The sequence below is a fragment of the Sphaeramia orbicularis genome, chromosome 6 (assembly GCF_902148855.1).
Source record: "Sphaeramia orbicularis chromosome 6, fSphaOr1.1, whole genome shotgun sequence".
NCBI classification, from domain to species: Eukaryota; Metazoa; Chordata; class Actinopteri; order Kurtiformes; family Apogonidae; genus Sphaeramia; species Sphaeramia orbicularis.
Genome location: NC_043962.1, coordinates 24,570,624 through 24,586,603, shown reverse-complemented (window position 1 = coordinate 24,586,603; position 15,980 = coordinate 24,570,624). Strand labels below are relative to the sequence as shown.

Sequence of the window (15,980 nt, the reverse complement as noted above, 5' to 3'; positions counted from 1 at the left end):
AAAACAGATTGTTTTTTCACCACTGTTTGAGGAATTTCAGTAAGTACCAATGGAGACACATGGTTTTGTCAGAATGTTTATTGAATCATGCAACCCATGTCATATCAGCAGCCACTTGCAGCCATACATCTGTCAACACTTTGCAGTATATTAAGGCAGGAGAAAATAAAAACTGTTTATGTACAGTCGACATCTTACAGTTCTCTAGAACAAATACAGTTGTAAACAGCGACCACAGCTACACTCTTACCCCAGGGTGGAAAATGCACACAAGTGGTTTCTTAAAGGGAAAATCCACCCTGATTAACAGATACTCATAATGTAGATTAATTTCAACCTACAATTAGAAAAATAGGTCTCTTGCTTAACTGAAAAGCAGAGACTCACTGTTATTGAGGATGTTTTTGTATTGTAGATAAACGTTACAGGGTGGAATTCCCTTCTAGTATGAACTACCTATTCCTGGGTAACAGTACTGACCTACACTGGTAACTACACTATACTGCATGTATTAAAAAAATAAATCCGACTAAATGTAAATGCATTTTACAGCACATAGTATTGTGATGACACTAATACAGTAACAAAGTGGAGAGCACTATTAATAATGCTCTTCCCACTGACATTTCTAGAAAATACTGATAATTATAGTTTCCTTCGCCGTGCTATTGTAATCTCTCTTTGCAGCAGTGTGGCACTAATACATCTACCAACATTTTCTCTAGATTGACTATCATTGCTTCTACTAAAGCTTATTATTTGAACACACCAACTGCTGAATGAATATAAGGCACTTTGATGTGAATAGCAGCTCAACTACAACCTAAGAGGGGATTCATACCTAAACACTCTTCATACATATTCTGATCCGCACACACTCTTCCCTTAGTGACTGACCCACTCATACAGTAGCTGTTGCTATCCATGATGAAATAACATGCCAACAAAGGTTTGATGAACAATTACTGAGTACTGCGGGTGCTTTGCACATCCAGATATGGCTGTATCAATATTACAATCATGCAACAAGACCTGCTAATCTTTGGCCACCGATCCTTAAAGAATAACAAGCATAAAACAATTGGCAAAAATATACTATGCAGTCAATATCAACAACATAAATCAGTTTAAGAGGAACGTTAACACCGCTTCATTATGCAGAGTGTTATGGGAATGAGGGCACTGCATTATTTTGTAACAGAATACACCACTTTGTAATAAAATATAATAATTCACTGAATAAAGCTAAGAAATAAGAAAACATATTTACAGTTTGCCACCATTCAGGTATGCAGAGACAGTAACATTCTTCAGTAACAAAAGTATTAACGATTTGTGCATAGTCTTAATATAAACAGAAAGTCAGAGCTACAGGAATATAATCTGATATGCAAAACGATAAACTCTACTGAGATCATTTTATTATAGACATGAGTGGATCCTTCATTAATGATACGACCCATCATTATGCCATGTAAAGCACATTCACTGCAGACATTACATATGCTTCAGGGATAATAATTCATTGATTCACATACCAAGACTTTCAAGAAACTGTTTAAAGGCAATATCTTTGAATCATGATGCTATAGAGTACATTACAGATCATTCAGCAGGTACTAAAGTGAGAATACAAGCACATTGAGTGGGTGTGTTTATAAAGAAGTCCACAACAGCCTGATATTTAAAGGTTACCTTGGTCAGAACCTGTGCACCATGTTGAATAGTACTACCATGTTGGATTTCCATCATACCATAATCTCTCATCCCCCTCTTAAGCACTCCATGACTTCCAATTGACACATATAATTGTTTCATCATCATTTGATCCTTCACACTCATGATTTCCTTAACTGAGAAACAGTGCATAGTAGTGTGCTACTGAGGTATCCTGAACTACAATATCCACTTACAAATGGGTTTTAGGGTGAAATTGGGCCAGACAGGAGGTCCTTTCACTTTGAGCCTCACACATAGATCCCCTCTGGGTTCAGGCCTGAACTTAGAGGGCTGTGGAGGACCCGAAGGTGACTGGATGCTGGATGTGATGGCACAGGGCGCTTCAGGGAACCGGAAAGAGGGACTAAGTCTAAAAGAAAAACACAATAAAGAAAAAAAAAAAGAGCAAGAGACAACATAAATTAATCTTCCAACTGAAAGTGTTGTATACAATGAAATTAATTTCTTTCTTCTTCTGGTCACGCTAATCTTTAAATTTATAATTTTGACTGTGAAAGTGTGAAATAATGAAACATTATTAATGAAACAAATGTATAATGGTGAAAATAGTACTTCAACTGATCCCAGACTTTTACTTACAATCATTATTGGACTGGGGTTGTGGGTGTGAAATTATGGAATGGACCTGATGATGAATTTAAGTTATTCACTCCTTGGGCAAAGTAAAAAAAAATAGAGCCTTAAGTTTAAAATTACTTAGGGATATTGAAATGAGATGGTAGAGATGTTTTTGTTGTTTTTTTTTTTTTTCTGTTTATGGTGTGAATGTTCGATGCTGTACACATTAAATTTAATGTAAGCAGTGTATCAGGTGAAAAGGATAGGCAAAAAAATAAGCTTTTGTTTCTAGCCTATTCCTTTTTTGGTTTTTATGTTTATTGTGATGACTGTACTAAGTACTATGATTGATGTGCAAACCAAAATAAATTTATTCATTCATTAATTGTTGCTTTTTTAAAATATAAACCATTGCTACTCACATGGCAAATGTGTGATAGTTGCATTTGTGTTTTCTATTCTATTAATTAAAAAAAAAATACTAAGGGCTGTGGCTGCTACATCATTTCCCTGCTGTTGCCACCAGGGGCCAGTACTGTGCTGCACAAAGAATCAGCTGATGCAGGGAAATCTCTGGTCACAAAGGACCTTGCAGATTTTATACACATGCAGTGGAAGGTTACTAGGAGGACATTAACACCCAATTCATCACTTTGGAAGATTAAAAACCATTACCATAAAGTTTAATACAGCCGCAAACGACACAGGAATTAAGTACATGTCATGCAGTAAAAATTAGATTTAAAAGTGCATTTTTAATATCATCTTAAAAGAAAGTGAAACATGAAATTTAGCATTTACATATCAACTCATGTACTCGGTGAAACCTCTGTACTTAAGGCCACGGGAATATGAAATACTAAAGCATACTCAGAGGCAAACTCAAAAAGAAGAGACCTTATAATGTAATATTAATACACATACATTTAGGTTTATGTTTGGAAGCTTGAATATTTATCTGAGCTTACATGTTCTTCCATTTATTAAATTCTTTTGCATTAGTGCATTTATCGGTCTGTCTTTCAATTTTGTTTTGCTAGTTTGTATTTTCAGTACTTTGGTGGCAATGTGTCTGCTTCTGAACAACTATTTCTACTTTCAAACTAGTCTTAACAAACAAAACACGTTTCTATTTAAAGCCTAATATTTTCTGAGTGTAGTTTTTCCATCAGCTGGTTGATGATGGTGGTTTTCTATGGCATTGTGACTGTCTTCCAGTTACTCAGTGCTCTTAGTCTGTCAGCTCTCGTTAATGATGGCAGAGCTTTTTGGTCTAATGAGCACTTCACAGAAAGTCCTGAGTATGTGATAAGAGGAGTGGGCTGAATGCAGTGAGGGGTGGACAGTGAAAAAATGAATGATGCCAGATCTGTCTGTATCCAGGCAGTTACTGGTATGGGAGTGGGTATAAACTAACACTGGACTCTCCACTACTCAGCCTCTGCTCCATTTTCTCTAAAACCAATTTAACACACACACACACACACACACGCACACACACACACACACACACACACACACACACACACACACACACACACACACACACACTCCAAGATGACTCATTTTCACACAGTGGGGTGTTAGAAAATGAGTTGGAAAAATAATAAACTCTATGATGGAACAGAATTATTTAACTTATGCACAGGCAGACTCACAAACTACACTTTATGCGCATGTTAATAAAAATGTGCTGCAACTGAAAACATCTATCCTCAGGCAGCCAGCACTCTGACTTACAGGGAATCTCTGATGCTTGTTTTGGTTCAGCTGAGTTCAGATCAGATGGACTACACTGATCTTGTGTCACAGACTACATACTGTAGGTACAAGGTCACTTCCTCAGGTATTATTCATATAAACAGCAGGACAGATCTGGTCTTACATAACGACGTGTGACTGCACTCGTTGTTTTGAAGCTTATCCTCTGGCAAAGTTTTATACGACATATTACTCAACACAAACCAAAGTTGTAATATCTAACCATTAACAAAATGACATACCTATACCACGGCTGTTGTGGGTACTTTCATCCTCAGTGGGTTCAGCTGGGAGCACTGTGACCTTGGTTCCGGTCTGTTTGATGAACTGCTGCAGGTTTACCTGTCTTAGCTCCTTAGTCAGCTGTTCCAGCTCCTGCTGCATGTCCTTCAATAAAACCACACTGAGAGTCAGTGATTGTTCAGGAAATAGTGGAGTACTAGGTGCTTAGGGATGAGTACAGCACTTTTTAATGGAGTGTAAAAAAATGTCAGATTTTTTAATACCACATTTTGATACATAAGGAGTCAGTTTCATCAGTATTGGTGCATGTGTGCATGTGTGGCTTTTATATATTTTTAGAAATGACATTGGGTTAATATCTTCATGTAGCGTTAAAGGTAGGTTTATTTTTTAAATTGTAAAACTGTAGACAAAGAAAAATCAAGGGGCCTGAGACACAAAACTACAGAGTTGAACCAGAAAGTGTGGAAGGTTGATCAGTAGTTTTTATGTTTTTTACTGGTGTGTGTCATGTATACGTTTACTTCAAAACTGTATGATACAACGGTTATAGTTATTAACCTAACAATCACAACACCACATTGAAGAAACCTCTGAAAACCCAGGCACTAAAAAGAAAACAGGAAGTTCATTAGTTGCATGTCTTACCAGCAATTTCTTGCTGCTTTGTCCAAGTGACCTGTCTACAGCTCTGCAGCTGCTTTCCAGTTGGACAGCTTGTCTCTCCTGGGCTTTCAGCTCTGCTTTAACCCTGAGGGCTTGAGCTCGAGCCTCTGCCTCGGTGACCCACTGGGTTTCCTGACGCTCCCTCTGCAGCCTCTCTTCTTCCAGACCTGCCTCTACACCCTGATGGGACAAAAAGACAAACAAATCATTAGAGAGGCTAGGTGTAGCTGTAACCATGGTGAGAAATTACGATGAAATATCCATCTTTTTATTTGCCAAAACTAAATAAAAAGGTATGTATTGAATTCTCTCTAGGGTTTACTTTTGTTCTAACATGCTCCCCAAATCCCACAGATAGCACACCTGTACCATTGCCAGTTTTTCTTCAATCTCCAGTTCACAGCCCTGCAGACGGCCACGCAGCTCCTGCAGTCTTTCCTCCAGCTGTCGTTCGCTCTCTAACTCAATCTGCAGCTCTGTGGCCCAAAATTCCTCCTCCTCCATCTCCACCTCATTCTTTCTCAGATGTTTTTCCAGCCTCATGATCTCTTCCGACAATCCCCCTCCACCACCCAGGTCCCCGTTGCACCCACCACATCGCCCCCCTCGCCCATCAGCCCAGACTTGGAGTTCAGCTTCATAAGACTCGAGCTTCTTCTCCAACACATTCAGAGTCTCCCTCTGTAGACCTACAAGTCTAACAAGGTCTTCCATACGACAGGCCCATAGTCCAGGTGACGCAGTACCCATAGCTGGTACCGCATGGTGGTGACTGCTGCCATTTCCCAGGAGGAGTCTTCGTTTGGCCTCAGCATCTCCGATTCGTCCTCCGCTCAGGATCTCCCTAAGGCTCCTCGGTGCACCAGTGAATGTGAGAGACTTGCGGCGTGGTTCGCGGCGGCGGAGGGAACGATCGTTGGGATGACGAAGCTTAGCAAGAGGAGGGAGACTCTGCCGATGAAAGCCTCTTTCAGGACCCCTGAGAGGTGGCCCTTCTGAAGGGGGGCGTTCAGTTAGAGAGGGGCCTGTGCGATGAAGGATCAACTGGACGTCCCCAGCATACTGACCCCAGGTGTTCAGAGAGGCTACAGGGCTTTCATGAGGAGCCAGGTGACGCTCAGTGTCTCGCCATTTTTCTACTAGAGTGTATCTCCCAGTGCGACCTGTGCAAATGACAACAAAACATACTGATAAAAATGGAATAAGAAGTAAAAAAAAAAGTGACAGAGCCAAGAGTTTATCAATCAGCTGTGGTTAACAAGAACACTTCCTTGTGCAGATACAGTTATTATCATCTTATTGGAGTTATCTTTCTGACATTGAGCTATATTATCTGAATATGGTTTAGTTTCCACTGCTTATATAAATAAGAGAAGAGCCTTGGCATCATATACTACAACTCTGTGGGCTACAAAAGCAGAACAATTGGCTTAAAAGGCTAAACGCTAGAGTAAGTGCAAATTGTGTAGAGCTACAATGTTGGTGGTGAGTGTAGATTTGATATGTATTACAAATGAATTGAGAAAAAAAATAAATGTCAAAGTAAGACATCAGGTTGGTATCAGATCACTTAATGTGGTGTATGTGTTTTTAAACAGAAAAAGGCAGAGGAGGGGGCTCAGAAGTGCCGCTTTCTCAGCTTGGCAGGAGAGTGAGGGATGAGTCAGACTTTCCCTCCTCCTACTCTGCGCTTTGTGGGAAGTGATGTCAATACAGTCTGCTCAAGTGTCCCTGTTCCTGAAGGAGCCATATGGGAAAGGGGTGCGTTGGATCCCAAGAAGGCATCAATACCGCCTTTGACTATGACCCACTGTATCTCAGCAGGAGCATAAGGAGGACCATTCATTTAGGAAGAAGATGAAATACTTGTTTATTTCATTGGGACATTTTTCACTTAAAACACAAGCATGAATATTAAAAATGCACTTCACAAAAAGGCTTCACCTCGTTTGTACTTAATAGTTCACAAGTGTGAAGATGTAAAACAATATTACAACAAATGTGATGATCACAGACCACAAGTCATGACCGAAAAAAAAAAAAATCTCTACAAACAACTAGTGAAGCATTAATGCACATTTTCTGCCATTTCAGATGAATTGCACACTAATATCTGTGGTAAAGCCTGAAGTAAAATGAGGCTTACACTGTCGGGGGCCGACAGCAAGGGTATATCCCTGAAATCCCCCCAATCCTCTGCTCCCCCAACCATTTGGAAAAAAACACCACCTGGTGTCAAAATATGACATCATGTAAACTCAAAGTAGTGGCATGAAGAGAGATAATTGTTAGACAATCAATATGAACTCAATTTGAGCTACATTGACCTGATAGTGGTAGAATAATGATCAGAGAACCAATTTTTCCCTGCAAAACTCCTCCTTGTGAATGAAAATGAAACCAACACCAAATTCATTGGCATTTTATCCACCTGCTGATTGCACTGCTAATTACTTGCACTATCTGCACAGAACCATAACCGGTACCATTAGAGTCTCACTCAACCCATTGGTTTTGTCCACATTGTATATTGTATATTGTATATTTTGAACTTCAGCTTACTTGTTTATTCTCTTACTTCTTTATTTATTTTATTCTGTTAATTTATTTTTTACTGCATGCTTCTTACTTACTCCATGTTCTATGTATGCACCAAACCACTGAGGCAAATTCCTAGTTATGTGAACCCTATTTACTTACATGGTAATAAACACGATTCTGATTCTGATATGAACTCTGGATGGTAAATGGGCATTTGTAAGACAATCAATATGAACCAAATTTTTATCTCAATCGGTCTATTATTACTTGATTTATATCCAAAAAACTGATTTTCAACTAAAGCGTGCCCATTTGGATGATTTATAATACTCAGAAAGAAGCTGAAATTGATAAGGTTCTTCCACTAGGGGTCCCCTATGTTGGTTATCAAGGAGTACAACCATTTTATCCCCAAAACTCCATTTCGGGGATATAATGATGGAGGGTGAAATGCACCAGGGATTCTAGAATATCTAAAGGCCAACAACACTTTCAATGAGCACATGGGCATTTACAATTGACCTGAAAAATGTGGACCTATTGTATCCAAACTTTTCAACCAACAAGTCATGGCATGCATAAAAACTATCACTAGGTCCATATGTGAACAGCTTGTCAACCAACAACAGTGTTTTATTAATACCACTGAATGATTCATATATTTGGGTGAGTAACATGCAACCCTTCTGGTGTGATGATCTGTAAATCCTACCAAAGCATCTAATTTGTTGTCTCTGGTGTGATGCTGTCAATTTATTAACAACTACACAGTGTATACAGTAATTACCTCAATCACTTTTAATCAAATAAGGTCTAATTCTGTCTAATGGGATTTCTAGAGGAACCAGAAAACTGCATCAACTTAAAAAAAAAAAAAAAAAAAAGAGAGAGATGTACCTATGGCCTGGGCCAGAGCAATCACCACTTCCTGGCAGGTGGTTGCCTCAGTGACCCCACAGACGACCCTCTGGACTCCATCCACCCAGACCTTGAGCTCCATGTTGGGTCAGAAGCGAAGGGCCCCGTTCTGATGTATTGGCCCTGACATTCTTAATGGCTCTGGCGACGCAGGGCAGCTAAAGCCCCTCTAGCAACTTAACTGAAGAGGAAACACAAGGGAAAACAGGAAACGGTTAGGCAGGATATGCTTAAGGCCAGGGCTATAGCACTTGGTTGCATTTCAAGCAAAGTCACAGTTTCATCCGTTACAATACTAATACAAGTAATAACTACTAAAAGCATTTTGTGTCTGACTGCTTAAGATTTTGCCTGGGAAAGGATAGCCCAGTTGAGGTTGGACTCATACAGCCTGACATGCCATGACCAGCTGGCCACAACACTGTTGTTTTGATCTTCTCTATGAATAGGTACATGTCTGTTGGGGGTGCAGGAAGAGACGGCCAGCACACATTCTCAAGGCCAGTATAGCTTTTGTACAGGCAATTACATAGAAATAAAGAAAACGGAGCAAGAAGACTGAGTCAGTGACTCATGAAGGGCAGGAAAAGTGAGTGGAACAAACATGAAACAAACAAACTGAACAAAACAAAAAAGAAGAAAGGAAACAAAAAGAAGAGTCTGAAGGTGTCACAATACAAGGATGTGGAACTTTCAACCAAACAGTTAATTGCTAGATTTTAGACATATGTATATTATCCTCATACAGAATGCACAAAATGTTCTCCGAGTGTTCACAAAAAGACTCAAAATTAGAAACTAAGTAATAGTTTCAATCTTGAGATATAGACACGAAAGCAATTTAAAGATTCACAAAAGCATCTATGCATATCTGCATATTGATACATTTATGAAGTGGATATTCACTCTATCAGGTTCATTGAAAACACATTAAAATGTGAAGGTTAACAACTGGCACACTGCAGCATATGGAATTTCCATCTAATAGCAGGGATCCTTCAAAACCTCCTTCAAGGACGCTGCTCCCAGAGAGAATGAATGGCACCTTTCCAGATCTGTATCACTCTTCATGGATCTAACCTCCACCGCACCTACACTGAAGAGTCAAAAGGTCCTTTTGTTCACAACCCCCTGCCAATTACACCTCCCCCACTCTGTATACTCCCTATACACGCTCACAAAGTCAACCACCCCTTCTTGTTCCACCAATCACCCATTGCTTTTCTCAGTCTGGTAAAGACATTAAGCAGTGCTTCAAGGTAACACTTGTAATGTTACAAATGGAGTTGACACTAATGATAATATAACAGTTAAATATGCAGCACAAGGTCTCAAAGCTCCAGACGACTTCATCAACAGGTTTGTTTTGTCTCATAACACAAATGTGTCTTGCTACGCTGTAGAACTACACAATATGTTGTTTCATATTTCATATGCATATAAAACCACATCACAGCACACACAGCGTCAAGTTGGGCAAATTAACTCCAAAGTGTCATGTTTCCTCTTTTTTTTAAACTGTCTTCTGCAAGAGGAAAATTTGCATGGATCTCAATTTCTGTGACTACTGACAGAACATGATTTACTCTGATTTAAGGCATCTTAGATGCACACAGTTTGAAGTTAGTAAGTGACTTTTAGAGTTAAAAGGTTTTTTTACTTGTCCCAGTCATTCTCAATGCACTTGTCTAAAAGGAGCAATTCAAGTCATCTGATGACAATATGTTAAATTGTAAATGTTTATCTTCATAAATGTGGAACTATTAAGTCTTTCATGTTTAAAGGGTTACTTTAGCATTAAATGATTTTGTGGTTTGAAACTGTTTTTCAACAGTGTAATATTTCAGACATCTAGAGGTTGAACATTCAAAACAACATTTGAAAAAACAGGAAAAGTTTATCAAAAAATAAGTTTCATTTGACACCAGTAAAAACTAAACCATAAAGACAATAAAAAGTACACATCAAGATAACAATAATCACTATAATATAGAATATCATTGCTATAATCACAGCTACTGATCTTACTTTACAAACATGATATTGTTGAGTGATATAAAATTCAATCTATCTATCTATCTATCTATCTATCTATCTATCTATCTATCTATCTATCTATCTATATCACAAAATCAATCCTGCAGTATCAATTTTTAACAATATTGTGCAGCATCAATTGATTGATCATCAAACCTGCTGCTAATCAACTTTTAACCTGCTGCCCACACCTTTTTGAACTAAGTATCTAAGTATCAGTGACATCAAATACTTAAGTATGATCTGGAAACTTTAAATGATTGTCTCTGTATCTCGGGTTTTTCTTGCAGGACACACTTCTGTATTCAGTCGAGTGTCACCTTTTTCTGTAGCCTTCCCCTTGATCACTCTATTCTTGGTAAGTTCACAGCTCGACGGAAAGAGCATTTGTCCTTCGTTCAGACTGACCTTAAATGGCATTAAGGGCTGCAGGATGGAGAAAGAACAGCAAAATGGTCACATGCGGGAACACTGCGAGATTTTTCTGCAATGACACTAAACTACTGTCACCACTTTGTTTAACCCTTTTTCCGAGGAGGAAACAGTAAGAACCACTGTGCAGATATTTGATGCAAAACAGACCTAGCGGATCTGCAAAGGAAAGGTTTTTGATACACAGGAGGGGGAAGGGAAGGGAAGGGAAAACTGCACATTAAGAGTCCTTCGATTAAACATTTTCAAAGACACTGCATAAAAAAAACAAAAAAAAACAGTGTTTATAATGAAGGCACGCAGGAAAAAAAAGCGACAACTGTTTAAACAAAGCAGAGCAGTTTCATGCATGTGAGGAACAAGCAGGTAGAAACAATGCCTCTTCCATGTGTGAGCCAAAGACAACTCAGCAGGATGCCCACAAATGCCACTTGCTCTGATCCACACTTCTAACATTTATATTCATTAACATTATCCCAGAAAACCCGACTGATGGTACAAACACAGCGGTGAGGGGCACGATGCCATCCTGAGCTCTGCAAGCTCCATTCCTCTGGCCTGTCAAAGCCGCAGCCTGGGGAGATGCCCACTCCCTGATTTGTGCTGCTCCTCTTACGCCAGAGAGGCATTTCACGAGACAGAAGGAGGCTTAAATTTCTGTGAATTCTACTTAAGTTCAGTTGAGAGAAATTCAGCTGCAGCAAGACCTCAAACCTGGTCGACTTCAGAAGCTGCACACATTTGTCTCGCTCACCGGTTGAGTAGTGTTGACTCAAAATGCATTCCTCTGTGAGCAGTGAGGTGTATGAACAGCACTGAGCAGCCTGCCTGCCCAGCAGCCTGATGACAAATCTCCAGGCCTACACTGGGTTGGCAGGAAAATGGCTTCAACTGGCTGTTGGTGTAAACACTGTACCATATGCTACAGTGGGTGCTCAAACACCAACAACCCACTACTTTAGCATACACCATAAAGAAATACTATAGGGGGTTGCTTAAATAAAGGCATGGCCTCTTTTGTGGATTTACAAGCGTCACGAACAGGCCTGTGCTTTACCAGCCTGCTCAACAAAGGGGGTATTTGAGCAAAACAAAATGGGCATTCATTACATTAAAACAAAACCAAGAAAGCGCAACTCAGAAGAAAGCCTGCAGGGCAGCACTTCTTGAACCAAGATGAGAAAAATGATCTCACAGGAAAACACTAACGCTCCACAAGTACCGCCTCCGTGAATAGAAGTTATTTCACCTCAGTTCCTGTCCAAATTTGTTGACTATTGTTCAGCCAGGGCACAAAACAATACAGCCATTTCATGAAGGATGGAAGCTCTAAGCACCAGCATTTACTGTATATCCATGCAGCTAATTAATACAAGAAGATAATTTATTATAGCCAGGCTCTGACACACAAAACTTCCTCAAGCTGCTAATTAAAGACAATGGGGGATTTCTTACAGACTGAAGTCGAGCAGTCCCGTTCTAGCGCTTCCAACTCTTTGCCTATTGCTAACCAAACTTTAATTCAAATTGCACTCCCTGTAGAGTAACATGTAATTACTAGCAATTTATTCTCTGCTGTAATTGGTAACAGATCTGTTGTGAAATAGATGTCTGTGAGCCGGCAAAGACAGATGCTGGTTTACTGTGGAGGCAGTGGTGCTGACTTGGTTGGAACAATCTGGAGAAATCTCTTTCCCCCCCTCCAGTACCTCTAGTTTAGGATGACATGTTACACCGACTCAACAACGTAGTATACTCCACTGTGGGCTTTAAAACCCTGAAAAAGTCACATTTGTAAGACACCTCGTGAGGGTCAGACTCCTGGGTTAAAATGTGTTCAGTGGGAACCAGATAAAGATCAGTATTATAATGCCAGACTGGCATGTACACAATATCCTCTGTCAAGTGTCAACACTACAGAGCATGGCAAAGACTGTGGCCAAAGATGGGGCCTTGATCCTGTGAAGTGTAAACTGATAACATCCAGGGTTTGCATTCCTGCGCCGTGAGAATGCAACGGGACATGACTAAGAGATAAGAAAGCCATGGTTCACTCGTCTCTGTGATCTGAGAGGAAATGCGACATGCAACAGCAATGCAGTGACACTTTAACACACAGTCTCATCCTGTGTGAAGTTTGTTTAAACTGGGGAATAATTACAAGAGCAGCACTTACTTCTCTGACGTTCTAAATTAATACTTGAAATCCTCAAGTCGATGCTTGAGAAAAACAATGTTAAAGCTCAGTTTCTAACGATTTTCCTCTAAACGGCTCAAAGAGGAAAAGACAAAAGCATGTTTCATAAGGTATTTCAAGGATGATTTATTCTAACTGGAGCATCCAGGTGATAAGTATAAAAATATAGCAAAAGTTTGCCCTTGTACTGTTAGCTGTGGTACTTTTCTCCAGATTGTAGGTCGGAGTGTTTTGGGCTGAACCCATGTCCAGCCACAGTACTGACAACACCTCCAGCTCCTGTAAACTCTCTTGTTTGTCTTACCCTGGAGCAAGCCTCCCTCTGTCTTTCTCCCTGCCTGGCTGATATTAAACTATTAGGTGCTGGAGCAGCTTCTCCCGTTTGGGAGGTCAGTGCTGGCAGGATCCCCAACATCTGGATGGCACGTTCAGCCAGCAATAAGGCCGCCTTTGTTCCTGTGCCATGTTCGCTGCTCACTAGTCAGCTTTGAAGAGCCAGCAGGGCAGGCAGCAGGCTCCTGCAATGGGCTAGAGGCACAGCAGCAAAAGAGGAAAAAAAATGCAGCAGGGCAACAAGAGGCCTCCAGCCAAGGTTAAGATGTTACAGACGTCTTTTAAACATCATCTGGTGCTGAACCACACACTTGCATTTATAGCTTTTATAAGTTTAAATGATTTTCCTACAGAAACTGGAATGGCAACCACACACAAAAATCCATTTCTTTTTATTTTTTTCAATTATATTATTGGATCCAAAACTATATGTATAGATCTCCAAACTCAGAGAAAAAAAACTCTACAGGGTGTTTTTTTTCTTCCTTATACACCTAGTGTACTGCAGAGCTTTGCAAAAACTGTGAAACTGATTTCAGATCAGGTTTCTATCCAACTTGATGAGTTCATACTTTTGTGTCAGTTAAGATGATTTCCTCAGATGATGCTGTATTTGAAGAAGAGGCAGGTGAATGTAAAAATGGGACAGCAACAAGTGAACGGAGCCAAACATGTATTCATATATTAAATCTACTGATAACAAACCAAGAAACTGTTAGGGGCCTTATTTTACAAACTAACAGATAAATGCATGAGTAAAAGCAGGACTGCTGAGACATATCTGGATTAAAAAGGCAACAAAAACACTATGCATTTGTAGATTTAGGAATCAAACTACAGTTGTGTTCATACATTGCTGGTGTCGAACGGGACGAGGCTGGAGAAATGGCGATAATAAGGCTGTAGTGGGCTGAGAGTAGCACAACTATTCTCCACAAATGTTTCCGTTATCTCAGCCTCACAACTACCACTACGAGCTGAGCTGCGGCACATTCTGCTAATATTAGTCCCTATAATGGTCTTACCTTAACGGACCAAAGAGGATTCAACTCAGCGCTCCCTATCCGAAGTGAAGTTTCGGGGGAAAACACAGGTAAAAGCGTCAATTCCGCAAAATTTGTCCTTCTTCACCATTGCTCAGTAAATCACTTCCAATCATTTGCGACAAAGTAACGTTCAGGCGCTCAGTAGAAAACACGTAAAAATGGCTACGGGCGGTCGAGGAAACAAATATGTAACGTTTGGGTGTACTGTCCGAAAGTTTGTGTGTGTCCTCTTCTGTGCGCTAGTCTTTTGCGGTCTCACCAAGAAGCTGCGGAAAATGCCCCTCTCCCCGTTTCATTACCCCTGCTGGTAAATACATCGCATTGGAACTGGGACACCGCAAGGCATTGTGGACTGTTTAAAGCTGCAATACACTCTGAGTGAGGAGGATACCTGGAGCCAACTTTTCTACATCTTAACAGGAAAAAGAGATTAGCTTGTGTTAATAAGATGCTGACATAAAAGGAACAAGTACAAATAAACTATTTATAGTCGGTGATATAAATCTATATTGCACAACAAACTGTACTGTAACTGTGCAGAAGTTGATACTCTGCTCTTATATAGTTTATAGTTTGTCTTTCATATTGTACTTTTCTTACTTTTTTTTTTTATTTTTATTATGTCTTGTATTTATATATAACTAAAGACAGCATCTACCAGCAAAGACTTCCTTGTATGTTCTTATGTACTTTTTTTTTTTAATTTCTTCTTATTTTATTTTGTATTGTATTTTGTATTTATAATTTACTAGAGAGACAATAACATCTACTGGCAAAGAATTCCTTGTATGTGCTTACGTACTTGGCAAATAAAGATGTTTCTGATTCTGATTCTATATAGTGAAGTCAAAACATCAGTGAGTAAAGAGGGGTCTCAGTAGGCTATCATAAAGGTTTTTACATCTAATGACAATGAAAATAAACAGTATATTTTATATATGACTGTTTGCTACAACAAGAAGAGTTAGGATTTTGTGACTGATGTGACCTATGCCAAACTGGTTCACTTTAGTTCTTCTGTTATAAGAGGATGTACATTACAACAAATGCACTGCAGGATGTCAGTCTCAGCTTTAAAATATCTATTTTGCAAAGCTATTTAACAATCTGACATGTACCACATGTGAAGTCTTGAAAAATGTGCACATGTTATATAGAAGACATTTGTCACAGCATAAATCAGGTGAAAAAAAACTGTGGAGAACAAATGAAAAATGCCTGACAGGACCTCTTTATTAGACAACTGAAATATGAGTGATTACAAAGCATTAATATACTGAGAGTACAACAGTCACCACTATAATTTAGACTGTACTAAATTAAATTGTGCATTTACAGAAGTGATAATGTAATCATTTCCACTTGTAACTACAAAAGTGTTTCACCATGTAAAATATGCAGACAAATCCAAACATACATTCCAGTAGTCATGAAGTGAGGAACCATTGTTAAAGCCAGTGTGTATAAATGGAGGTTTACTGCCCTCTTGTGACTGAATTATAGCAGAA

General features: G+C 39.4%; 1 protein-coding gene across 2 annotated transcripts; it reads right to left on the bottom strand.

Annotated features, from left to right (window-relative positions):
• Positions 1-63: 63 nt before the first annotated feature.
• rassf8a (Ras association domain family member 8a) lies at positions 64-14,833 on the bottom strand. 2 transcript variants are annotated; one of them, XM_030135586.1, is made up of 6 exons: positions 14,452-14,833; positions 8,407-8,608; positions 5,332-6,131; positions 4,951-5,148; positions 4,302-4,446; positions 64-2,089 (listed from the first exon to the last, which is right to left on the bottom strand). In XM_030135586.1, exons 2-6 carry the CDS (start codon positions 8,507-8,509, stop codon positions 1,968-1,970), a joined length of 1,368 nt encoding a protein of 455 aa, XP_029991446.1. In that variant the 5' UTR covers positions 8,510-8,608; positions 14,452-14,833; the 3' UTR covers positions 64-1,967. The 2 variants fall into 2 exon arrangements, with proteins under 2 accessions (XP_029991446.1, XP_029991447.1); XM_030135587.1 differs by having other exon boundaries at positions 5,338-6,131.
• Between the last annotated feature and the right edge of the window lie 1,147 nt (positions 14,834-15,980).